General features: G+C 39.5%; 1 protein-coding gene across 17 annotated transcripts in view; it reads right to left on the bottom strand.

Annotated features, from left to right (window-relative positions):
* RBMS3 (RNA binding motif single stranded interacting protein 3) overlaps window positions 1-27,486 on the bottom strand; it is a 700,779-nt gene that overhangs the window by 236,470 nt on the left and 436,823 nt on the right. For all 17 annotated transcript variants that reach the window (XM_035549747.2, XM_035549752.2, XM_035549750.2 and 14 more), the window contains one exon: window positions 25,081-25,172. In XM_035549747.2, the coding sequence (XP_035405640.1) occupies window positions 25,081-25,172 (92 nt within the window). The remainder of the gene's footprint in view (window positions 1-25,080; window positions 25,173-27,486) is intronic.

Genomic DNA, 27,486 nt, shown 5'->3' with positions numbered 1-27,486 from the left:
TCAATATAACCTAACAACATGTTATTTTAAAAGCATACAGTCTTTCATCTAGGAATAAAAAATAAAGAACATTTTTCTAGGTGGTGATCTCTACCCTGAGCAGCACCTCTGACAAAGTCTCAAGGTCAAGCTAAATAACAAAACGAATGTGAATTCCTAGCCCTATCTTCTAGGGAGATAGGGGATGGGTGAGTATAACACTGTCCCTGCCTTCGGGACAGTGCCTCTGGCGTTCACACTGCAGGAACTGTGGGGTCCCAGTTCTCGCTTCCACACTCGGAAGGTCTTTGAAAAACTGGAGCGCTTTCAGGGCAAAGCAAGAAGAATGATGAAAGGAGCAAAGCGTATGCTTCACAGTATGAGATGCAAGATGATCCATTTATTTAACTCATCAAAGAGATGTTTTAGAGGTGACTTGATCACAGCCTATGACTACCCATATGGGAAACAGAAATTTAATAGGGGGCTCTCCAATCTAGGAAAAAAATTACCGAGATCAAACAGCTAGAACCTGAAGTTTGTTCACGTTACAAAATCATTCACGTTATAAAATCATTCACTCGCTCTCTGCCACCAATCCTGATTCTATATCCATCTGGCCCCTCTTCACATACTTCATATGGAAAACTAACCAGCAAAACCAAGCAAAGAGCTAAGGAGAATAAAATAGGAAAGGCCATTCAAGAACATACAGGAACAGAAACCAGTGCTCTGCTGTATGCAAATAGCGTTTTCCAAGCTCCGATTCCCTTCCTTCCCATGTTCATGCATTTCTGTCTTCTACGTTTCTAACGCCATTAGATTATTAACTCCTCTGCCAACACTGTCTTTATACTTGTCTTCATGCAATTGTGTCGCTATACTAAATAGGAACTGAAGATGAAAAGTACCTTTATTTTGCATACCAGGAAGCTGGAGCTAATCCTTAGCCTTGAGAGTAGCAGTTTTCAAAGTGGGATTGTAGGATTGCCACTTCCATGGCCCCTGAAAGGGTTATGAAGGGGACAAGTAAACTAGCATTTCTGTTCTGAAATAAAAGATGGGCTCCCACGCTTTCAGAAATTTTGGGTACTGTTCTGCAGTACCCATGGTGCATGCATCTTTTCATAGGCATTCAACCAGAGAATAATTTGGGAAATTTTACTGGAGAGGAATGCAATCATGCTGCTGCCCAGAAGGCAGGTGGTATGAGAAAAACTTTTTGCTTTTATGCCAAAGAGGAATTTTACACAGGGTATTAAAAGGTCTGAGTAATGCAGGAAATCTGGACATGCACCTTTCTGTATGAAGCCTGTTAAATTTTTTTTAAGGTAATTACGACTATTTTTTATATTGTAGTAGCTAAATGTTTGACTTTAACGGACAGCTTAAAAATAAAACATAAGAAATCTCCCCTAACAGGTTTCAGTCTACACAACCCAGATGAAAGGATGGGAAAGGGAAAAACCTACTGTCAAGAACACCTTATTGCCTCACATGCAAAGTAAACAGTGTGATTGCTTGAAACAATACGCTTTCTTCAGGTCCTCAGTATCATTATAACCCTACCCAGAAACATATAAGGAAGTCCCTATGGCAGTCTTTATCACAGGAGCATGCTGAACATTTCAGTATTAAAAGCAATTAGCACAGTATAGCCTCATGCTCTACATATTTAATCAACAAGCACCAGCACTGTGCAAGCTCTTCTGGACAAGCATTTTGCTTCGTGTTTCTTACAACACATTTAAAGTACTTTGTAAGAGTAATAGTCCTCAGATACATACAAAGAAAAGTATTTGCTGTACCAGCAGGTGGATCCCAAAGCTGACAAGTTGGGTTATAAAGCAGAACAGAAGAACACCGCACACTTGACTTACCAAAGAGCTCTTCACAAATAGCAGAGCCAGACTCACGGCCTTTCTAAGAAAGCTAATGAACAGCTTTCTGCTATGAAAAGTTGGAAACAAATTCCAGAGGTACAAGGGGGTATGGAGGGACACGCCAGCCCAACCCTCCTCCTGCACAGCCCCTGCGAGGCACCAGGCTACGGGGAGCCTAGTGGTGGCTCTGTACCTGTGCTCCAAGCCCATCAGTGGTGGTCTCCTCCTTCCCTGTCTGTGCTGTCACACTGGGAAAGCTCAAACACCCTGTCTGAATGGATAAAATAACAGCTCTGCTCCCCAGACACAAAGAAAAAAGAAGAGTCCCCTCAGCTTCTACCCCATATCGTGAGCTGGCCCTCAGTGACATGAATGTGCCCCTGACAAAATCTAAATTAGATGAACTTCTTTAAGGAGAAGGAGAGGGATCAACCACCTTTTTGAAAGGTGACATTCATAGAAGATCCCATATAGATCAGGTCAGGGCCTCGGTCCTCTCTTGCCAGCCCCCAGTGGGAGCGTTCAGCCTGCGGCATCAGACCACAGCCATCCATTTTCTGACTGACACGGTGGAAGCTGCCAACACAGCTCACTCTGCCCTGGTGTGTGCATACAGAAACACAGCACAAGGGAAATATGACCATTCGTATCATTGCCGGCAAGATGTAAGGAAACCCAGCAGAATTAAACCATCCACCCTATGGAGGCTAGGGAGGAGTTCAACCTGCCTTCTTCCTTTCTAATGAAGTAAACACACTGAGTTAATTCTTCTTCTCATCCCCACCTGTGTCTGCCCTTCCTGTCTCCACTAAGTAATGCATAATGTATTATATCTTATACATTAATACAAGTATCACTTGGCATCCTTGCCCCTGACAATCAGCCCTCCTCTTGCACCCTGCTGCAAGAAACATGAGATGTTTGGGTAACTCTGCTCCTCTTGTAATTTATGGAAAAGAACTACAATGCTGACTAGTAATTATAAGCAAGATTAATGATTTGCCAAGGGACCCCTTTGTACTTTCAAATACTTATACAAAAGCTGCTCTTTGTTTACAGGAAACAGTGTTTTGAGAGAAAATATGACACAGTTACCAGCTTGGAAATTTTCCCCAGAAAACTACGGGCTGAATATTTTAAAACCACACAGGGTAAGCCCCACTTTGCACAGCGTCTGTATCAAGCATACCATACCAGGCACAAACTATTCTAGCTTACTCAAACGCTAATGCCACAATGTTTTAGAGGGGGAAACCTCCATCACCAAAAAGCAAGAGTGATGCAAATATACCATGCAGTCAGGTATAAGCAGCCTTAGTGGTCATGTGCATTTTGCTTGTTCCAGAAATGTATTGAGATATCGCTAAGGTATTGTATTGGATCAAATAATTGTACAATGAAGCTAAGCTTATCTTCTGTCATAGAAGATTTTTGGAAATATAGCCATTTTTGTAGGAAAAGGAAGAGAACAGAACAGCAGAACAGTGTCCCTGCTTAGTTCTGTAATAAGGAAAAATGTATTAATTTTCTCAAAGTTCCTCAAAAGAACTATTATGCTTTCTAGGTGTCAGTAGGTTCTGTTGAGGCTTTCTGAACGTTCTTTCTTTGTGTTGAATTTTTCATTTATGTATCTTAATATTAAAAAACAAACAAACAAGCAAAAAAAAAAAACCTTCACACACCACTGCTTGAAAATAAGCCAAACCACTACGAAAAAGCACGTAGGTACTGTGTTTGCTAAACACATCCTTCTTGCTGCTCAGGTTTTTACTTAATGTCAGGGGGAAAAAAAAAAAAAAAAGAAGGAAAAAACCCACAAACCAAAGAGTAATAATGAGAAAAAGAAAGAAGAGTTATTCAAAATAAGAAGTATGGTACAAAAAGCTAGATTTCTATTCAATAGAATTATATTGAATGTGCTTAATAATGTTTACTTCTACCAAATACCACTTTAGCCTCCCATACACGCATACATATGCGGAGGACAGATATTTTCAACTCTACATACTATCTTGCAAAGCTTTCAAATGCCACTAAAATCAGGCAGAATTACTGGCAATTAATCATATCCTGGAATTATTCTGTGACTTGAAAGAACCAGAGCAAGGACAAAAGAAATACACCCAGTCACTAATGTAAAAATATGAGTGATTTGTTAATAAAACCAAACAGCTTAACAGCAGATCATACTTCCTGCCCACATCTTTTTTGGTGAAGTCTATGAAGGGAAATCACGTCAGGGAGCCACTGTAGGCATTCTCCTTGTGACTACTTAGCATTTCCACAACAAATCTATGCGTATTTTCAGTTTGCTACTGATAGTTTCAGTTTACCAGCAAAAGGATCTATATAACAAACATCTGCAGTTGCCTTCTAATACACACAGTCATGCTGTCTCAAGGCAAAACCATCTAAGTCTTACGCCTTGGAATACCCCTACCGTTTACGTGGGAATATTTTTTCAAGAAACTGTGATTTGTTGCATTTTACTTTATGCTGGGTACTAGATGGCTTAGGTAAAAGTGATTTCCTCACCCTCTTTCTAAAATAAATCTTTTCCCGTTACTCCAGGTGGTTAAACCGAGCACAATCTAATACATTTTTTTCTCCCTCGGGTTTTGGAGGAGCAACAGTCAGTCTAAGCACTTAGTCAAGGCTGTGACCAGCTTTCAGTTACACCTAATGACTAAGCAGTTACCATCCAAAACTGCTGTTCAAGCTAACCCAATTTACTGGAAACCTCATATACCATGCATTGACTAATTTCATTGTATATGTCTCTGTGCTCCAACGGCAGGCTCAGTCCCTTTCATTAGGTAGGCGTCTGTGTTTATGGGGTAATTTTGTAGGAATTTCCCAAGGAACTCTCTCTGTCCATGCTCCAAGTAAGCTGCAACTCAGCTGCAGTTAGAAGACAGTTGAGCTAGAGACAGAGGAGCTTGCTGAGCAGCCCATACACTTCATTTTAAACATACAGTTAAGCTCAACTTTCTCCCGAACAAAAATATAATAAATTACAGCATTGTCACTATTTTCTCAGCGTCTGCAAAGTATAAACAAAAAGAAAGAGATTTAGTATTCAAACACAGTGCTACTTTGCCAAATTGCAATCTTTTCTTCTCCCCTCCCCCACCCCTTCTTCCCTTCAACATTTGATCTGCAATTCAAGTAGGAGAGCATGCAGAGAGGGAGTTACCCCTGAAATGAGCATTTACACAGCATTAACTGTTATTTTTAAAGATGAAATAACTAGACTTAAAATCTGACATTTCAGAAATGACAGGAAAAATATGTTTTAAAATATTTCACTAAGGTAAAGCAATTCACAATTATTTTTTATGAGTCCCAAAGTGGAGTTTGCAGAAACCAAATGCAGTTTTCAACCGATTCTAGAAAACTTTTGAAAAACTCTGCTTTATATGAAATAAACAACTCTAATAAATGAAGGCAAGCAGTCTCTTTAAATAAATGCTTTCTTTCATCATCCAATAAAATCCCTTGGCTGAACATCAATCTTTCTTATAGAAATGTAAACAATCAAAACTACTTCCTATCTCAGTAAGAGGTACAGCTTACCTGGCTATGAATACTAAAGAGACTGATACATTTAAAGTATCTTTCAAATGCTGGACCCAGGCACTAAAGAAAGGTAAGTAGGCAGCATTGTTCTAGCAGACAGCTTCCAAGTTGGTTAGTAGAACAGAACATCCTCCTAGCCACCCCCATTAATGTTTCTTTGCAAAAGAGAATATTTATGAAAGAAAATCATAACATACACCATGTATATCCGAAAATCAAAGGTTCATGTGGATTCCTTTTTCACAGGACAGTGGATCATTTACACACTAACAACTTCAAAAAGATTAATATTTCCTCTGTAGTTACTCTCTTTTCTATTCTAGAGTCCTAAGACACTGCCACACACTGCAAATGTGAATTTAAACAGGAAAGAGGAAATGCTACAGAAGGGCAGGAATAATGGAATAAATTTCACCTGTTGGAAAGCATGGAACATTTCTTCTCTGGATGTGAAAAGGCCAAATTTCAAAGAGGAGTCATCTTTGGATCTACATCTACGTTATTACCAGCTTCCACTTGATGTGAAACAATTTATACATAAAGATCTGTATTTCTCTGAGGAAAAAAAAACCTGCAGAGTTCAATTACCCATATGTATAACCATCTCCCACCATTTTTTAACGCTGGAATTTTTTTTTTTTTATTTTTTTTTGTAGATTACATACACAAGAAGGAATCTTCCTGGGAGTGCTGTGAATTTACATAACTTTTTATCTGTCGCCTAACGACTTGACTGCTCGCTCTGCATGAAGCTCTCAGTAATATTTGCACATTCAAAAGTTCCTCTACCTACAGTAAACCAAAAGGAATAAGTATTTATTTCTTTAGTTCTTTTTCGTAATTTCATTTTATTATGTTTCTATTCCTTAGTCTCAATCCTTTCTGAACATTCTTTTATTTTCACTTATGTCTTTTATCGACTTTCCAGTAAACATGCTTAGGAAACCTGTAGATAAGAGGGTGACAGATCCAGAGGAAATAAAAAACGCATAGCACCAAAGGCAAAAAAACACAAAACAAAACATGAAACAACATGAAAATTGCAGAGCAGGCAAATGCTCTCTCTCTCTCCAAAGTTTCCCACAATCAACTCTAACATACTTCCCATAAGTAATACCATCTCACAAACTGCATAGATAAGGCAAAAACCTTACTGTGTAATTAGACAAAATCTAGTCGTGCCACAACTTGCACTAATCGTCTGATCTGACACCCAATAAAATACGTGGGAGATTTCCATTTACTTCAAAGGTTACTGGACTAGACCCTGAGTGTTTGGGCTCACTAATGAGAAGTCGTCTTGTGTCCATGAGCCGGCCAGAGGACTGCTAACAGAAAATGCAATCTCTGCATATCATAGCTGTTTAGGTACTGGAGAATTGAAAACCACAGTAGAAATGAGCTGGTCAAGCCACAGTCCACAAGACACTTGCTTTTCATGTATGCCACTAATCAAAATTTGTTATTTGTGACTGGAAAAAGACTTAGAAGAAGAAAAAATGTGCTTACGTTTGTTATCTAGAGTGGACGGACAGCTCATTCACAAGTTTAACAGGAAAACACGGCCTCTCACACTAGTGTGAAGACGGTGCAGAGGGAGACACACTCTGGGGCACATTACACTGTAGTACAGGAGAAACCCCACCATGTCAGGGGAGAGCTCTTCACAAGATAATTTAACTTTCTAAGAAAATTAGATATGGACCTAACAGGAATCGTTTTCCAAAAAGCATCTTTAACCCTCACATATCTACTGTGTAGCATCAACCTAAAGCTTCTTAAAAGCATTAGGTCTTGAAAAGATTAAGTCAAATTACAAACGTGGGATGGGTACTTTGATTTACTTTGTGCTAAAATACAGCCAACACACAACATTGGCTTTTTACTGCTTTATGGAGTATACAATTACATAAAATACACATCAAATTCATCTAAATAGCTGGCTGTTTAACTGTCTGCTTGGAACAGCCGCATCGTCTGTCACACCACGCGATCTAAAGCACAGACTCAAGTCTGGCTGCTGTGTATAATTTAAGGTAGGTAGCTCTGAACAACAGGGCCTTTCCCCCTCCTCCCTCCCATGGAACAGAAAGCTCTTAAAAGGTCAGGCACCAATGCAGTTTACTGAATAAAGCTCACATTTGAAGAATGTGCCTTCTGAAGTGATTTTACTACCTGGGATGTAATGAGTTTTACAGGCTCTCTTTGTTAAATTGCCCTGACAATTTCCATTTCCACTTGCTTCAATCATATTAACAGAAGCTAAAGTTCACATGTAGTAAAATATTTCAGTGTACTGAGTTGGGTCTCTATAAAATAGATCACACACTTGACAAACATATAGGACATAATGCTTGACATTCCATTTCATGTTTGGCTTGGCATGTCTCGTTTAGGGCAGAACAAGATGCCCTACCACAGCATCTCATTACTCATGGAAATAAACCACAGCTACACCAAGGACTTGACAAATCCCATTAGGTGTGTCAGAAGGACAAGACTGTCCCGATGAATTGGCTGAGGGAAGGACGAGGGAAATATTGTAGATGCTCCACTTAAGGGAAATATGCTTAACCTCGTAAGACTTAAACATATGAAATGTAGGTCAATATGTAAGAACTGAAACAGGAAATCCCTCACTGAAGTGAGAAAAGTGAATGAACAAGACAGGGGAGATAATGCTGTTTCTCATTAAAAGAGCATGCACACACCTCTGCTAACATCTTAACGCATACTTGCCTTTGTCTTTTTAGATCATACAGTCCTTGGGGTATGGGATGGCCTTTCCTCTGTCTTTGAGAAGTGTCTAGGGCACCTTGGAAGGCACTACAGTCTAAATAGCAATGACCGACAAATGATGGCTTCCTCTTTTCTAATGCTGAAATAGTTCAGAAAGTTTTATGTAGTTTGCAGAATACTGGAAAGGGGATTTCCATGAATGATTATATGATGCAAAGGAGGATTTGAAAATGATCCTACATTAATTCAAAGCAAGGATTTCTAACATGTAGCACAATAGCATGTAGCACAATACACATTTGTATTATGATTTATAAATTTTGTTTCACAGATTTTTTTTCCCTACACTATGATTTTCCTAGACTGCCAGAGCACTTGTTACCCTGTAAGACATATCAGCATTATACTGAGATTTAAACTGATTTACCGTGACTTCAACTGGTACAACCCAGCGCTGGGCTGAGAAACGTTTTTGCTAAGATCAGCCACACTGAGCAACATAGGGAGCATCTTGACATATCCAACAGCAGTCTACAGACACAATGAGTGAGGGGGTCTGACACAGGTCTTTAAGAAGCTGGTTAATGGACTACTGAGGCTCTTTGGAGGCAAAAAGGTAAAAGGAAAATCAATGCTCTCAAAACAATTATTAAAAAAAACTATGCATTATCATCCAGCTGTACTCAAATAATGCTGAAGTACGTTTGGATACAGTCAATACTTAACATAAGGAAGACCTAGTACTCAAATAAATGCTGTACTCATCACTCATGGCTCCTCCTGAGGCCCAGAAGACAGTAACTGCTTTGACAGCACAGCAACCAGCTCTGATGTAGAAAATCTTTATTACAGACCCTTAGCTGCTGGCACTGGCTGACAGTGGCAGGCAGTATGTGAAGGGAAGATGAGGACCTAATGGAAATACAGTTCCCCAAATCCTAGGAGGAACAAAAACCTATAGCAATTGAGAGAAATCAAAGCTGTATGAAGAGGCACTCAGCTAATTTAGATGCAAATATCTCCAGACACTGCCATGCACCACCTCTAAATAGTGCTGCACACCCAGCTTCTACTGCACCAACAAATGCCCATCTTCTCTATAATAGCATAGTCTTTGATGTACATGCTGGGGAAGAGATAAGGCATATTTACGTTCAATCAAAAAAACCTTCATCAGCACAGTGAGATGAACAAAGATCATATCCATAACAGGTTTCTGACCTTTTCAGTTCTCCCCTTCCGAATGCCCTTATGTGAGGCAGGCAGGCACGCACATGCACACAAGCAGAAACAACACATAATGCCTGAAACCAACTTCTGGCCAAGTCATCCCGGTATTTTCTCCTACGGTACGTATTTTATTCACCTTAAGCACTGGATTTTAGTTTGTAGCATACACAGAGCTCCACAGTGTTGGTGCTCAAGTAACAAAGGAGAGCAGAAAATACACCTGTTAAATAAATGAAATATATTTTGATATAAATCACACTCCCTTTCAAAACGCACCTACTTCTTTACTAATTCACAGCATTTGGCCACCTGCAAATCACAGTGGCCTGCTCATCACAGAGCCCTGACATCAAACCTGGGCATACTGCAGGACTTTGACCCAGGTTATTTAATGTCAGCCACTTTTCAGAAACCATCTATTTTTCATGTTTTTCACTGACAATTTTTGCAGCAACCTGTGGTAGGTTAACCTTCAGTGAAGGAAGGCCAAATCACCAATTTATTACTTCGAAATAAATTATTCACGTGTCAAAACCTGTACACTTCTTCACAGTTGCTCCCTTATCTGATTTGTCATTCACCATCTAGGAATAAAACCTTTGCATTTAAACCGAGGGCTACAAGTTAACAGCACTCTCCGAAAGATGGTTTCAGCTTGAGCAAGGAAGGAGGCAGCAACCAGGAACGGGCTGACAAGGTGCTGCCTGGCCAGCTTCAGTTAACAAGGCTTGGGTTTTAAATTCTGCAGTCCATAGAAAGCTATCAACTTCTAATTTGCAGCAAACAGATTAATCAAGGTGGTTCTACTTCGTTAAGACAGTTTGAGGAGCTCCAGGCTGTCTTAAAACAGCTGAAATATTTGCTCTAATGTACATTGCTTATACAGATTGGATATGATCCTCTTTCAAAAGGGGTTCCTGAAGAAACTGCTGGAACCACACGCAGGAGTTCGGTGCCAACAGGCCTCAGTGGCACCTCCTTTCAAACTCTCCAGATTTCTGAAAGAGGGGACATTTCATGGAACCACACGTAGGATTTAGGTGTCAACAGGACTCGGTAGCACCTCCTTTCAAACTCTCCAAATTTTGATAGATGTGACATTTCACGGATTGAGTGGGCCAAAGCACACATCACTGACTGGAGCTGACAACCTTCCCTGGATGGTCAGGCTCTTCCATTTTGGTGAAGTTGCAGCCTGATGGGCTGGGTTGCTCTCCGGTCACAACTCCTATTTCATCGTTGCCTTCGGGTTTCGACCCGTCCACTGTGGGCATGCAGGAAAGTGACCATCAGAAACAAGAGTCTTGCAGAATGGCTGAAGAATATTTCCCTCTAGCTGGGACTTGAGTTTTAAAGGTGAACCTGACCTCTAACTTAAATCCTTCCAGAATAAAATCTTGCGCTGCTTGACTTCGTTTAAAATGTAGTCACTTTCTAAGGGTTAGAAGTAGAAAAGGTCTATACAAAATCTAAGTTTCTTGGTTTTGCATTGTTTTTAAATAAAAGTTTGTGATTGTTGTTTTTTGACCAATTTTTTAGGTGAAGGTGGTTACATTGCAGATGACCAAGAAGAGCGATATCAGAGATTCAAGGTATTTTGGCCAAATACATACTGCCTCCATTTTTAAAAAGTTAAGAACAAGTGCTAATGGAATTAAAGTGAAAACATCAATAAAGATCATTTTCTAATCAACAAACACCCGTATATTCTATTCCTGCTGCAAAAGAAGACAATAAGCTGAGATGATACAGCAATATATTTTACACAGGTAGCACATCATCTTGGAAAGCAGGATGCCAACATCTTGAGACAATCCAGCATATCTTCCTAAAAGAACTTTGTATTCCAGTGTTGCATGCTGAATGCATCTATTAATTTTGGGTCAAAAACATAGGTCTATATTCTAAAACTTCAGAACCACAAATCACGGCTATGCACCTCTGAGCAATAGTAGTAATAAACATGATTAGAAGTGGTTGTACAAACAAGGCTGAGGGTCATCTAAATCAAACTTCCAGATTTTAGCTTCTGCTCACAGAAATCAAGTTCTTGAAATAGTTCTGTCTTAAAACAACTGAAATTGATTCCCTGAAAAAATACTTCTACGTGCATCTGTCATCTGGATATTTATATTCGGACAGCAATCTTTCATAGCTGTCTTCAAGAAATATTAGACACAAATATATCTCAAGAGTGCATCTCTCAAGAGTGCCAATTTGAACAGGGTAGATAACTCTTAGTAAATATGTTTTGCACGTCTCAAGTTTTTTTTCCCACATATTTTTTACATGAACAGTAATTCTAAGAACAAAAAAAGTGAAAATAGAAATAATAAAATACCTATTCACTTCTTACGGAACATATCTGTAACTCAAGTCTATATTTTTCACTATTTTATCTTCACATTAAAAACTTTTTAGCAGTGAAATATCTGCATAGATAGTATAAAGTCTTGGTGTTGTTTGTTTTTGTTTTTTGTTTTTTATATACTCTTAAAGGTAATAAACTGAAACACGTCAATGCCATTGAACCCAACCCACATTTCTCAAAGTACATGAGATGTTATCGTGATTTAAATAAATGTTCTTTAGAACAAAAATATTAATAATTCACATGCCAGAGACGCATCTACCATCTGCTGGCATGTTCTCATTTCCACTTTTCTTAGTGAAATGCTCAATTATAGAAAGCATTTGAAGTTTAGAAACACAAACCTTTAACTGATGTTCTAAATCTACTGTTAAGCTTGCGATGTTTTTGGAATTATACACAGCTAGAAAATAAACTCTAGGACACTTGACTTTTCTGGCACAACTCAAGATACTGAGCCATCATATTTATGATGTTAAACAACAGCTACAAAATTGATATAATCACTAAAGGCAAGCTGAAGAACAGAATTTTAGCAATAACCATTTGCAAGCACTAGGAGGGTCACTTTAAAAACTTCCATTTATAAATTGTAACATCTACACCAGACTCAAAACCTGGTGAAGCATTCTGAGATTTAACTTTAAGAGAGCATGTAAAAAGTAACTATTCAACAAGCAAAACAATGTCATTTATCCACTTGCCAAAAGTAAGAGTTTGTGCTGTGGAAAGGGCACCTATCAGTTGACTAAAATGGGAGTAAAAACCACATTAGGAAAGGTAGGTACTTCCCAACTGAAAAATGGTAGCATAATACTGCAAAGACCTTCTCTGAAAAACAGTGTACAGCTCCACTCAACCACATTCAAGAAAGATAGACTGCAAGTGGAAAAAGGATAGAAAAGGGTTATTGATCAGTGGAATCTAAAAAGTGTGCAGGAGTGCTCTAAAAGGAATCTGGTGTATTTACAATAGCGAAAGGAAAGATGCAAATAGGATATGACTATGCTATACAGATGGATACAGGCTACAGGCTTCAGGTGGATAAACAGAGGTAGAAAAGTTAAAGGACTGCACTGGCATAGGAAAAAGGGGGGATATTACAAAAGGAAAGACATTTGAGAAGGCAAAGATCACTATGAAAAATTTCCAAACTATTAAGTGAAAGAAGACTAACATGTCAGGGTTATCAAAAATATCAGCAAATGGGCAATAAATAGCATGCATAGGTATCACTCAATGCCTGATCTGATCTATGGACCATTAATACCAGGTGATGTAAGATAGCTGTGTTTTGTGAGAGGCTGTCATCATAGTATAAAGTTTTTCACGTATCAGCTACTACAAATTAAAGAGCTCTCTTACTGAAGAAATGGTAATACCTTTAGTAAATGTTTTTTAATTTAATTTAGTAAATGGTAATACCTTTAGTAAAATCTACTATAAAGGATAAGATACTACATGATGCTCCTGGGAGGAAACTGCAGGAGATGGTACTTTGTCAGTGTCCTTGAGAGAAGCTTGCACCAGGCTTACCAGATGCCTTGCAATCAAAGAGAGACGGTATGATTGTCACTTCCATGAGCGCAGAGAGGTGCCCTGGTAATTGATGTAATCTCTGACCGACATAAAATGCCCAGCTGCTTCAATGTTCTCCCATAAGCCAATCCGTACATTACTTACGTGCTCAAGACAAGTGAATAGCATGCAATAGTGCAGTCATGCAAGATGAAACCATTTATTCCAACTTCAAGCAAAGCAAAGCAGAATCTGTATCCAACACACCTTTTTAACAGAGAAAGCCTAAGTTCAAGAAGACTTAGAGGACTGTTCACACAAAAGAGAGCCATTATGTATTTCAGCTAATGACTTTTTTATTCTGAAAAGGAAATATTTCAATTATTGTAAGCCGAGCAGCAACAGGAGAGAGGGCAAGGCAGTGAGACCCCCATTACCCCATCGTAGCCAGAACTCAACATGGTTTGGAGCTGTTCTAGCACCTTTACCAAAACCATGATTTAACCATGTGAAATATGCGCAGTACAGTAAGAGTCAGGTCTGACGTGAATAAGGTCATGGTACTATCAGAGGTGACTTTTCATCGGTGAACAGTTTTTAAGTACAGGAAAAGGTTTTTTTTTTTTTTTTTTTTTTTTTTTTTTTTTTTTTGCAAGTTAAGACACTGCAAAGACCCCTCCTTCCACATGCTTTAGGCTGGCTGCATTACTATAGTAAAGCAACACTGCTATATAAATGATAGTCCTTGTTTTCCATAACAGGTTATAATTGGAGTAGGTGACTAAGAAACTGTTTAGATAAATGGTGGGATCATAACCTTTTATGCAAAATGGACAAATAAGATATGGAACTATCTGGAAAACCCTGAGGCTGTATAGCTCTCCTTCAAGCCATGGGCACAGGCAAAGCAGACAATAAATCACTAAACCTCATCTCAGACTTTCCAATTTTGTTGTTGTTTTGGTTTTCACCAGTTTTTGCTGACAGATGGAAAAAATACTGCCTGAATGTGAATAAGATCTAATTTACCACCAATTTTCTTCCTATTTCTACAGCACATTCCTAAAAAACACACAGCATTTTATTCCCAGTGCTTAGAAGAATTACTATTAAATAGTCACACACCGCCAATACATACCATAAAAATACCAATGTAATACTTTTTGCCACTCAGGAGAATTGTATTACATTACAAAAATTTGTCTGGAATATTTTGAAATCATCATCTATAAATGTGTGTATATATTTATACAAATATGGTTTCTTTAATGCTTATCAACTGTGGATGCATATATAAAATATATAACATACAGAGAGACAAAATTGTGATATTGCACTGAAACAGCAACATGTATTAACTGAGCGGGACAGTAAGGTGGCAAAGATAGCTTTGAAGACTTTGAAGACGGGGAAGCCTTTCTTCAAGGCATCTTCTCTTTCTTTGCCTATCAGCAACAGTTGAAAACCAGGAATAATTTAAGTGCATCAGGATATGATGTCTCAGGCTCAGACTTCAATGACAATTCCCCAAAGATATGTCCACTTGTTAAGAGGAATTCAGACTTGAGTTTTCCATCCCCAAGCCTTAACTATCCCAACTCCCAAATTTTATGACTTTAGAAGTGAAACATCTCGTGCTCCATTTCTTCAGTATTTCTTTCTTTTTAAATATTGATATTTTTATCAGGATCCAAGGTAATTGAAAAGTGTTAATCATTGGACACACACACCCTGCTTACTGACACCCAGAAAAACACAGTTTTATCCATTTTAACATGGGAAAAATATACACCCTGTCAAATATCATATAAAAAAACATTCTAATGCTATGTTCACCTATGGGAGGTCCAAAATTTCCAACTAAAAATGCATTTACAGAAAAGCTACTATTATCAAAGTTGTCACTGTTCTTCACAGTTTTTGAGACTGCTAAATTTTTGGGCACAACACAAGAAATAACCATCGTACCTTTGTTACTGCAGTCTGAGGGGTGTCTTCGGTAGATGTAAATTGACCAGTGGTTCCCAGGACATACCCTTGTGTAGGCTACTTTTGGAATCAAACTAGGTCTCCTCCTGCCCACAAACCTAGAGAAACTGGCAATTTAGGGTACCTAGTATCTTCCATGTGTCTACCATTTTGGACCTTGTCTCTGCCTCTCAACGTAAAAAGGGTCATTTTCCTCCCTGAGCACTACAAAAAGCAGAGCAGCGTTAATATACATCTTATATAGGGATTCATCTACACAACATGAGATCCACCGCACTTCTTTCCTCCTTTTGGATATGAAGGCATCTGCTGCAACATTGCTGGTGACATCGTGCCCAAGCAGCACATGCTAGGTAAAAACACACAAGGTTACCTACAGCAGCTCCAGGCAAAGCTAATGCCCCCAAACCTGCTGCCAGAATTGGCCAGACGTTGACCTGCTGTTTCCATTAGTTTGACGTTGTTCAGCAGTATGACAGACACTAAGTTGATCTAAGATTGAAGGAAAGCTGAGATCAAACAATCCCAGAATTTAAGGCAGGCATTTATAATGACTCATTATACGCAGATATGGGATTGGGGGGGAGAGGGAGGAATGTGTATTTCCTTTTGACACAACATTGAAAATACATCCTCATACTTGGCGTTGCTCTTTCTTTACTTGCTGTTGTAAAAGAATAGTTATTTTTCAAACACTTCATTTATTTCTGTGGTGCATTTTTCTAAAGCTGGCAGTTCTTCTTTGAGAAAATGATCTTCTTAAGTTTAATCAGATATATATCAAAGCCACACGCACGTACCCGCCAAACATATCGAGTTCTGTGTGTCCATTTCCCAATTTCCCAGGCTGCAGCAATGTGCAGCATTAGCAATATGCCCAGCATATTGATATAAAATGACCCTCTAAGCTTCCTATCAACTGTGCTCTCATATTACAAAACACACTTTACTGTGCTTCATGTTCATTACTTAGCAACTGCTCTGCTGCTCTAAGAACTGCATCCTTATTTACGCATGCACACACTGGCGCATCTTTCATAAAAGCAGAAAAAGAAGAGGGAGTAAGGGAAGCTATGATAGCACGTTATAAAATCATAAGTGGCATGAAAAAGATCTACAGGGAACAAGAGCCTTCTGTCTCTTTCAATACTAGAAGTAGCAGGCAATCAATGAAAACAGCATTTAAGGCTTAAAGCAAGCAAAGGAGATGGTTCTTTGAAGAACATGGAGTTAAACTGAAGAATTTCTTACAGCTGTTGTGCTGCCAAAATTTTAAATGTAAAAAAAAAAAAAAAAAAAGCAGGAGAAAATCTTTATTTGGGGGTGGGAAGGCTATCAAATACAGGCTCAGGAAACCCCAAACCACAAATTGCTGGAGGCTCAGGAGAGCTCTGGGGAAGTATCCTCAAATGCTTGCCTGCTTCTTTTACTCTTCTGTTGGCAAGTGCAATAGTACACTATTAGAAAGCAAATCTGATGTTAGGTGGACCTTTGCTCTGACCCAGAATGGCCAGTTTTACATTCCTTATCACTCACATTTATGCTGATCACATCAAAGTCAGACGAATGCGACTGTAAATAGAATTTGGCCCTCCATTTCATTGTAACCTCCCTTTCTGAGCATAAATACATAAAGAGAAAGTCCAAGGATTGAAAAAAATAAAATGATCTGTCATCATGACTCAGTTTGTTGCATGTATCGTGAGGAGAGCCTAATTTGATAATTTTGTAGAATGGAAAAAGAGTTTTGTGTTGTTGTGGTTTTTTGTTTGTTTTTTTCCAGCAATAAAAATTATCATTCATTAGTAAATGAAATTGCATATAAACCTAAATTTATTTAGATTACAGCCAAACTACTCAGACATTTCAGTTGAGTAAGAAAATCATTTATAAGGAAAAAGCAAGCGGAGTATTCGTTAATACTGTAACATTTAGATATTCAGAGAGGGGTGCATATGTGCACTGGGAATATCTGTGCATATTAGTAGGAGATTTGTGTTTACTGGCAGAATACACACCTGTGCATTTCCAGGTTGATGAACTGTTACATAGGCACTCACATCAACTCTGAAGAAATGCTACTGAAGTTTGCACACCTGCTTTCCAAAGCAAAAAAATAAAAATTAAAAAAAAAAATATGAGTGGCCTAATTTTAGCACAAATTGTGGTGCTTTGTTGAATCTGTGTCTCAGAACAGACTAAGTGGTACCCCAAAATGCATGTGCTTATCCTTCCGCTTGTGGTCATGTGAATCATCTCCTCCTCCTGAGGAAGCATGCTAGATACAATGTTTTTTTGTTTCTCACCTTACAAAAGCATCGTCCTCACGCTGAGCTACAGAACAACATGATTAAATGATATGTCACTAAAAGAAAGGCTACGTAAATTTTCTACCACAGTAATATTTTCTAAAACCACAGTTTTTTGATCATTTCAGAATGCACTAGGTTTTTCCTGGTGAGTAAAGATGTGCTTACTGAATTTAGAACATAGTTTCTCTCAGTCTGAGCTGCAGATTCCCAGGCTGCATAGTTGTGGTCGGATAACTCCTCCACGGGGCGTTTGGAGTTTCCTGAGTATGGAGGGAAAAACGAATTAATCTGACTCCAGTGTTTAACTCATTTGCAGGACTCAGATTTCCTGTTCTGCAAACATAAAGGGTTTGCAAGGAGTGTGTAAGAGCCTCCAAGATGTATAGCTATATGAGTGCTAAAGATAGGGAGCCCCATTCTTCTCTCCAGCTTGAATTGCCAAAGCTCTGTGGATTTCAGCTGTATTATTACCAATTCAAATGTGTTCCAAGCCAGAGAAAAGTCAAGAACAATGTGTATTTATGAAAAAAGGCCAATTCTTGTTTGGCTGAAGTTCATAACCCTAAAAGAACCCAGTAATTCCACTATTCTTCAGCCTAAATGCTGGCTACATCTTCCACTTATCAGCATCTGTTCTGTGGTGCAGGGCATTAGTAGCATGGAGATGGATATATTTACCGATTATTTACATTGCAATTTTCAAAGGCAGAGGAATGTTTTAATCTTAGATGAAGTTACAGCAAGAAAAAGATCAAGTCAATCTAAAAACTAAAGCAGCAATTGAAAAGGGAAGGAAAATACCATGGGCAAGGTCTATTTGAGGTGATAGCTAGAGAATAAACATGATTGTATGTGCCGTAAGATTTTTCTAAGCTAACTTAGTGGTTAAGAAAGGTGCTGAGTTAAGATTTTGGGGAACAAAAGAACATAGCACTGACCTAATTCCTTTCCATTAATCAACAGCAAAGTCCCATTCACTTCCAGGAGAGTAGAATTATGCTAAGTTAAGCTCTTCTGAAAACCCCCAAAAAAATTTTTTGTGTATAAATTTGGCAGGTGCGATACAAGCATTGCTGATGCACGTCCTGCTTCACATTGACCTACATGATTCCAGGAGAAATACATGCAAGTGTGAAAGGACAGTAGGATTTTAATATCCTCAGGATTACTTGATGTTCAGCTTTCAAGAACTACTCCAATTAATGCATTCTATGTTGGCTTGTGAATGGGCGTCAAAAAGCAGGAACAGGATCATAAGCTCATTTCATACTGGCTACCGTGTAGTTCTCAGATAGGAGCACGACATTTTTTCCAGGCTAAACACAACTCTGAAGTTGTTGCAATAGGGTCATGTATCTTTGCTATCATCCCGGTCCATCACATTAGCTGTTGTTACAAAGGTGCTCACTGCTTTAGTCTTAGTTGTCTAGGAAGCTCAAGAGACAGGCACATTTTCTGCTTCACATTTTCTGAGACTTCAAGTTAGCACTTCGTCTGAATTCAGGAATCAAATCACAGATGTGCTATAGCAATGTTTCATCTCAAAAAAAAAAAGTTTTGAAAAGCACATCTTCCTAAAAATTGTTTTGATAAAATCTACCACAAACAAATAATTTAGCATCTCTTCAGTGTCTTTTTCTTCTTCAATCACCATTCTTTGATGAACAAAAAGTATTATTTAGAAAACCAGAATCTAAGAATTGGGAAACTATCAGTCCCCATTAGAAGACTGAAAGACAGTTCATGCAAAACAACAACAGATAAACAGGCAAAAGAGGATGAGGAGGACATGTCTTTGTAAATGTCACTATGAGAAACTCTTGGGCTTGTAGTTATTACTTCTAAAGGACTCTGCTGGCATGGTTGACTTGATAGAAAAAAGTAAAAAAAAAGACACTGGCATCTCTAATTTACAAATCTGAACTGAACCATCTTTCACTTGTTACCAGCTATAATTTTTCATTGTAATTTAACCCAGGATTGTTATTGATTCAGCTCAGTGTTGGACACACACTGTGCATAAGCACCGGGTGAGATAGTTAACATCTCAGCAAGATAACGAGGAGCACTCACGGCAAAGCACCCGTGCAGACACACTCAGTTGTGCCAAACTTTGACAAGCGACGAAGCCACAGCCCACGCATGGACATGGATTTCTTTCGGAAAAGCTGTGGAACGGTGCCAGCAGCAGCACGGCGCGGTTCTCAGCTGCTCCTACGTGTCCAAGCCCAATGGAGCCTCCAGAGAGACACCAGCTTAGGCTCCCACAGCAAAATGAAGAAAATCATTTGAAAGAGCCAATATAAATATTTGACTTCATAGAACAGTTTGGTTCAGCGAGGGGGAGGAAGGATCAGAAAATTAAAGAACGGGATTAAAACGAAGCCTGACAATTTCAATATTGAACTCTAAATCCTAGCAGCCAGCTTTGGTATCAGAAGGAAAGTTAACACAGTCAATAAGGCTGCTATCCACATTGTCCAAATATGCAAAACAGCCAATATCCTCAAGTTTAGTTTGCTCAAATTTTCAGACATTTCAATTGTGAATTGAATTAAGAAACTGTGGGATTCAATGTATCAGATGTTCCCTGTATAGGCCATATTTCATTTTTGTAAGGATTGCATTTTTATTAAATATTTTCAAGAACAGAAATTGTAATATAGAGAGAACTGAAATTTTCCATTAAAAATAAAGATTAAAAAAATATTAGGATGAGGAGCTTTTACTGGAATCTTCCCCTTTACTGCAGTTTCCATTGTAACAGCCATTCAGAGCACTGGTTTATGACAGAGAAAAAGGGGGAGTAAGTGAAAAAGATAAGAAAAAGCTGAAAAATTAAAAGGGAGAATGGACTTATTTGGTCAGCTGATTCATACAAGAGCAATTCCTGAAACCAATGCAAAAGCCTGGAAAACAAGAAAGATTCTTCTGTGGGATTTCCTTTTCCTTGGTCCTTGGAGACAAACTGTCTGTACAACTCTAGAGCAGCCAGCTCTCTGCTCCTCTTCACAAGTTCTTATACTTGGCTCTGTTCTGTGTAAATGTTTCCCTTTTATGTTTCACCTGGATGGTGAATGCTCCCTGTGTTTAAGCTTCCGAATGATGGAGAGATGAGAAAAATATCACACAAGAAGCAAAATCCTATTCTGTATTTCCTTCATTGAGCAAAACACAGAGCCTATTGACACAGCCCTTTGTCAGAACTAGATCGTTCAGCATACCCTCTGGATGGAAATTATTGTAGCAGAGAAGTAGAGAAACATTCCATGGATTTAGACAACTACCATTGGCAATTAAATATTTCTTTAGTGTCCACCTTTCTGACACCGGTGATGAGGACGTCTAAAGGCAGTATTACATACAAAAAGCAAAACCCAGACAAGATACGCGTCGTATATATTTTTTAATCCTTATACATGTACTTGGAATAACAACATAATTAAAAACACTTCCTTGATAAACGTGTTTCTTTCAGCTGCTAGGTACTACAGAAGCTACTATAAACTCTTTGCAAGGACCTATCATGGCCAGAAGTTCCACTTTGCATAATCATACAGTGAACTAGAACTGGAAATAAAATATGGTAGAGTTTCTGTGAAGATATAAAACAATCCTGCACAGTCCACCAGTTTCAGGATTGACTCAAGTTCACAATCTCACAATTTGGACAACTAACTTCTCTCAAGTTTTCAGCTGAATTCAGACTCCTCAGCGTCACCAAAAGCTTACCAACAAAGCAGACAAAGAAGTCTCACTATAAATATGTGTAATTCAGGGCAAATGAATATTGCAAATGCCAAAATAGACATGGCTACAGATTTTATTGGAGCACTTATGTTTTTCATGTGGTATACTAGCTTTCTTGCCTACTTATGTGGGCCAACTCATGTGCTACTAAAATTCTCCTTATTAAGATTCCACGTTCCGTCTGTAACATTTTTCAAGAAAATGCATGGAAGGAGAACATGGAAAAAACAAAAGTGATACAGAAATCGTGCATACAAACATCATCTTTCCTGGGTTGTGCTTGTGCAGTTCCTAGCATTAAAAAAAAAAAAAAAAAAGAATTAAATCAACTATTCCTGTGAGATTACCTGGTGGCATATCAGTTGAGCCATTTTTAGCAGGAAAACAAGAACACCACCACCACCAACAACAACAAACACACCTGGACTCTAGGAGACTGGACAATTACACACACATAAATGAATCTGCATGTCTGAATTGTTTCCAAAGGCAACCAGGAAGCGCATATGAGATAAGCCAGGCCAGATGAGAAACTATCAGTCAGCAGCTCCATAGCATTGATTTTTCTCAATAAATTGAACTGTTAATAAGCACTTTTGCTAATGATAGACAACTTAAATGAACATCACTACACGTGAGACAGTGGCAGCTGTCAAAACTTCGACTTTGAGTGTATATGAGAGGAAAATCCTGAAGAAGCAAGAAGAGAGCACAAATATGTAAGGAAGTCTGGATCTCATGTGGGCAGGAGGCTAGAACGTCCCCATCCCAGCAGGTGGGCAGCTGTCCACAGGCCCACAAGACCTCAGCACCCAGCCACCATCGTTACTTCCACACACATATCGTTGTTGTTCCTCTCCCTCTGCTGAATCCTCCCCTGACTGCTCTGCACCAGGCTGAACATTATCCAAGAGAACGAAATGAGAGATCTGAACACGTTTAATGATGTTTTTCCCTGCACAGGGTTACAGAGAGTATTAGCCTCGACAGAACAAGTTTTCTAACAGTGATGGGACTTGGAGCATTGATCCACCAAAGTTTAACCTTCTTCCAGAGGCAGCACTAAGAAACGGAATCAGCCAAAAGGGTGTCCAAATGCTATAAAAATGAGGGAGGTGACTGTATTTAAGCATCAATAAAATGAGTATAGTTTACTCAAGTATCCACAAGATACTTCAGCTAGCCAACATGGGTGGGGGTTCAGCTCTGCTTTGTTTTTTCAAAGAAGATTCCTGGATTTCTATGAGGAAAAATTATGTTGTGTTAAAACTGAGAAAGAGCTTCTCTTTCCGAGCAAGATCTCTCTCCAGGAAAACATCACAGAATACACCGCCATTTCAGCATACTTTCTCTCACTACTGGAGAAGGCCATCCCATGGCAAAAGCTGGCCAATACCTCTTTAACCTTCATTCGTGACTGGGCTGAGATTTTTGACATTCACTGAATGCAGTGAATGCCCCACACAGGGGCAGTTTCACTGTTTTGGAATGCAGAACAGAAAATACAGGACAGCGACTGTGTTTTGTGAAGGTATGGCACACGAAAGCTTTAGGTAATTTCTTCACACTTAAACTTTTTTCTTAGATTTCATGAGATTACTACCATTTACCACTAATTAAAACAGTTCTTGAAACAAAACTGCTCTGGATAATTTGCAAAATGGAGGCTAAACTCTTCTTCTGCCTCTTTCGTCAAAGCTCTTCTGAGCCCCCCACTGTTAGTTCAGACACTGGCAGGTAGCACTGTCTTTCAATCCTGTTATGCAACTTAGCTTCCAACATCTGCAAGAGCTAACTTGTTTCTCCAGATAGATTTGCTTTTCCAGGCTCCTGACTTCTCACCAATGTGAGGTACTTTGTGTGGAGTCGTCTCAACTTCCTTCGAATACAGGCTTTTCTAAATGCTTTTTGATTTTTTCAGAGATAGGAAAAGTCGGTTGTATATTTATCTTGAATTATCAAACACGCTAAAAAGGACCTATCTGGGATTCCAGGCACCACGGCTAAATATTAAAAATACAGTCATCCTTATGCAAACAAAAGTATGCACGCCAGCCTCCTCAAAAATCACAAATGGTTCCAGCCGCAGAGCTCCCAGAAAACAAACCTCAGTGGTTAGTACAGCCCTTCCCACTCTGAAAGCATCAGACATAGCAGCCCCAAAAGCACTGGGCATTCCAAAACACAGTATTTTAAGTCACCTTCTGGTTTTGATATTTCCACACATGCAAGCGCTGAAATTGTTCACTGTTCCAAATCACGATAGCTATGTCCTAAAAATACCAAATATAGATTTATCTTTAAATCTTAAACTTTAAATCTCTAATTTTAAATCCACAACTTTATAGATTTATGTAGTTAGAGGTTTAGTCCTCCCCAGAAACAGCGATTTGAGATCAACCAGTAGCACAAAACATATCTCCTGTCTTTGGTTTCCTTTTTGCAGCTTGACTAACACATCAAATTGCCTATATTTTAGCAAGGAGACACAGTATATATGAGGGAAAAAATAGCACAGTCCTTAGTAGGTGTTCACTTTCTTCAGCTTGCCATCTTTTATCCATTTGAAGCAAATACTTTTTATCGCTACATGTCAATAAAAACTAAGAGCCAATAAAACGGCATAGCTTGCATTGTGGGGCACTATTAAACAGAAATACATGGATCATATTGAGTTACTTTAAGGCACTGCGAGTGTAATTCAGTAGCAGGCAAGAGAACCTCCTTTAACACAAAGGGTTTTCTATTTATATGTTTTACTAAAATTTTTTTTTTAGGATATTGCTGAAAAATAAAGGTTTAGATCATCAGTATTCCTTTAGATGGAAATGTTCAAGTGTTGTGATAATTTCTTACTTGATTTGCCTCTGTTTTCATAATTACCTGTTTGTTTTTGCTGTCTGAGATTCTAGGCTGCCGTCATTTCCGTGGAGACAAACTCAGGCAATATTAAGGGCTTTTAGTGATTCTAAGGCAAGGCATTTTGAAAGTACAAAGCAACAGATATTTTTGCCAGCCGACACAGTCTAGAGCCCAAAGACACACAATTATGCCTTCACAAAGGCAACAGCTGGAGCACACGATAATCATTTACCATAACCCCCGCAGCCCCTTTACTTGGTGACAAAGGGTGTTCCCAGAAATGGGGTATTTCACCTCGCTGAACGCTTGCTACGAGATGCAAAGCCCAACTCCTGCAACCTCTCTGAGCAACACACTAGTGACCTTCAGACAATCTGCAGCAGATATTCTTTCAAGCAATTCCACTTATACCCTTAAAATAAAGGGACAGAAGAGGCCAAACTAAGGCAGATAAAACAAATTTTGCATATGCTTAATCAGCCTTCCAAGAGACCCATCAAAATCCTTTGAGAATGACTACGGCAAGGGAACGGAACCAAACGGAGACAACTCCAAGGCAAAGAAAGCACAAATCTTTCACAGTGCCGTCAGCACAAAGGCATTCCCAACCTCTCCGCCTTTCCAGCACTCTGGATCTTATAACCCTCTCCCAAGGGAGGGGGAGAGAGGGAATCAGAGCAGAACCCCTCGCATGAGAGACAGTTCTTGAGAGCACAGACACACCACAGGATGAATGAGGCACCGGACCCAAAGGAAAGAAAAATTGAAATAAGCAATCCAAAAACGTAAGAAAAACAGGAGCAAAATGAACTCTTGGAAATTCCACCACACAGCTCAGATAAACCTGTAATAACATGGGTGCTCTTACCTTTGCCATCTGTGCCTGCACGCCATTTGCTTTGAGAGATGCTACTGCTTTCTGTGCTGCTGCTGGACTGTCAAAATCTACAAAACCGTAACCTAAAAAAAAAAACACAAACAAATAGACATTTTCATTATTATCTGTGTCTGTACATAGATCAAGATTTCATTTCTTAAAGGAAGCCCTTTCCATTCTCTCACTGCCTCCTGGTAGCACTACAGCCACCAGCTGTCACACCTCTGTTTCTGTTTCCTTTCTTCCTGAACCTAATGGGGTCTAAAGAAATGCAAGCACCTGAGGCTTCAGCCTGCAGGAAGGTGTGCAGCAGAGGGGACAAATGGCAGCCTTTTGCCTGTCCCTGCAGACAAAAGGTCCCTCTCAGGCAGAGCCCTTGTGCTGTGAAGCCCTGCCCCATCTCTTCCACAGGAGGAGGCACAGACCATGCTGCCTGCCTAGGTGAGCAGCCGCTGTCCTCCCCACCTTGGGAGGCTGTCTCCACCTGTGATATTCTCAGTATCCATTCTGCAGCACGTGTCCACATAGAAGCAGTCTCTGCAGAAGACCTACCCTAACGGAAGGCTGACATACAAAGCTACAGCTCGTAATGGTTGGGATTATGAGAAAACAACTCCCTTTTCCTGTTCCTTGAACTCACGTGAGGATGAAGCTTCGTACAAGCTCACGGGTCATACACGGTTCATACAAGGTCGCGGGCCTCTGCCATAGGCTGGGGCCAGGAAGCCTGCAGCAGGCTTCCAGCACATGGGAGCAATTACGGGAGAAATCACAACCTGTGCTATACAAGCAACCACCAGGTAGCTCCAGAAGATGGTAGGATAACCAAGTCGCAGCCTGCTTAAACCCCATCCCTTTTGTCTTGCCACCCTGGCTGCTGGAACGAGGGCCAGGTCCCTACCAGGAGCTGCTGCAGGGCATCATCTGAACATCAGCTTAGTGGTGGTGCACCTTACAGATGGGCAAGGAGCAATCGTCTCCTTTTATAAATAAGTGGCTTTCCAAGTGCCAACACTTGCAATAGTTAATTAATCAGACAGTCCCTTCCCATCTTTTCTTCTTCCCTCACTGCATCCCTCTTCATTTTTTTTTCCCTTCAGCAAGCAAGACTTGATGCTCAAGCAGGACTAGTGCTGTTAAGCCCCTACTGGATATCAACAGCCCTGGAAGTATTTTTATTTATATAGAGGTACAAAGAAGGGCAAAGAGGACACAAAATGGACTTGACACAACTTCTGAGCAATTAGCTATCTCTGATCTTCAACAGCACTTAAGTCTTACTCATAAAGATTTCAACAGAGTTAGGAAGATTTAAAAATCTCACCAAGTAGCTATTGAGGCAGCTGCGTAGATTTCACAATCCACCCAGGGAATCCTTTGAAAACCCCAGCCTACATCTTACTAAGTGATTACAGCACAGGTAGGCACATGCTGCTCGGACAAGCCGTGGCCAGGGGCCACCTCTGGCGTCTCCCCTGGAAGCCATACGGATAGAGCTGAACTGCCTGAAAGCTTTAATAATATTAGCACAAGCACATTTATAACATTGCAGCTCCTTTGCAGACATCTCCATTTACTAGGTCAATACACATAATACAGGAGGCAACCACAGATATGCTTTCCTGCCATATCCACTTTTATTTCTCTTGCCAGCCTTTCTTCCTCCTCTTGTGAGGCCTTCTTGCTCTGTGAACCCCATCTATGTATAGGAATCTGTGCCTCTGATCACCTTGCCCCAAGATAAAAACAACTCTATTATTTCAGTATGTATACATTGCTTTATGCAGGGGTTAGCTCAATGCTGAAAGAATTTTCTGCACATGGATTTTTTTTCTTGGCTTAAAACTTATTTGTAAAGTTTTAAGAAAAAATATATATAAAAAACACCAAGATTGCTAAAGAAAATGCTGACTTAATAACTACAAAAAGCGCTATTTTGATAACAAAGTCAAGACCTGAACCTTTCTACTCTGTCCTCCGTTGTGTTGGTTTTTTTTTTGGAAGGGCATTACTACAAATTGAGGGAAAGCCTGAACAACCATATATTAGGACAGCATATCTAATAAACACTGCCATGAAAAAAGTGCACTGGAGTTTGGCCACTGAGGGGAAAGTTGTTTTACCTATTCAGTTTCTCCCATTTAATGCTCTTCTGCTGAGCATACCTTCTTGAAACTAGCTGGTTCTCCAAGGCAGGTTGCTTCACCCTGTTCTCCAGGCTGCAGAGCAGCAGCGAAGCTGATGCTGTTTTGAACCAAAAAACCTGCTACATGAGAACAAGAGCCCTGCCTGGATTCCTGCAGTGCCTTTGCCCTTTGGGAGAGCAGCAGATCAGATTCAACTTCAATCTTGCTAAAGGAGAAATCCTGACAAGAAGCCAGAGCTGCCAAATGGGAA

Source organism: Cygnus atratus, chromosome 2, assembly GCF_013377495.2.
Source record: "Cygnus atratus isolate AKBS03 ecotype Queensland, Australia chromosome 2, CAtr_DNAZoo_HiC_assembly, whole genome shotgun sequence".
Taxonomy (NCBI): Eukaryota; Metazoa; Chordata; class Aves; order Anseriformes; family Anatidae; genus Cygnus; species Cygnus atratus.
Note: the sequence above shows the minus strand (reverse complement) of the source record. Positions and strands in the feature narration are given on the sequence as shown.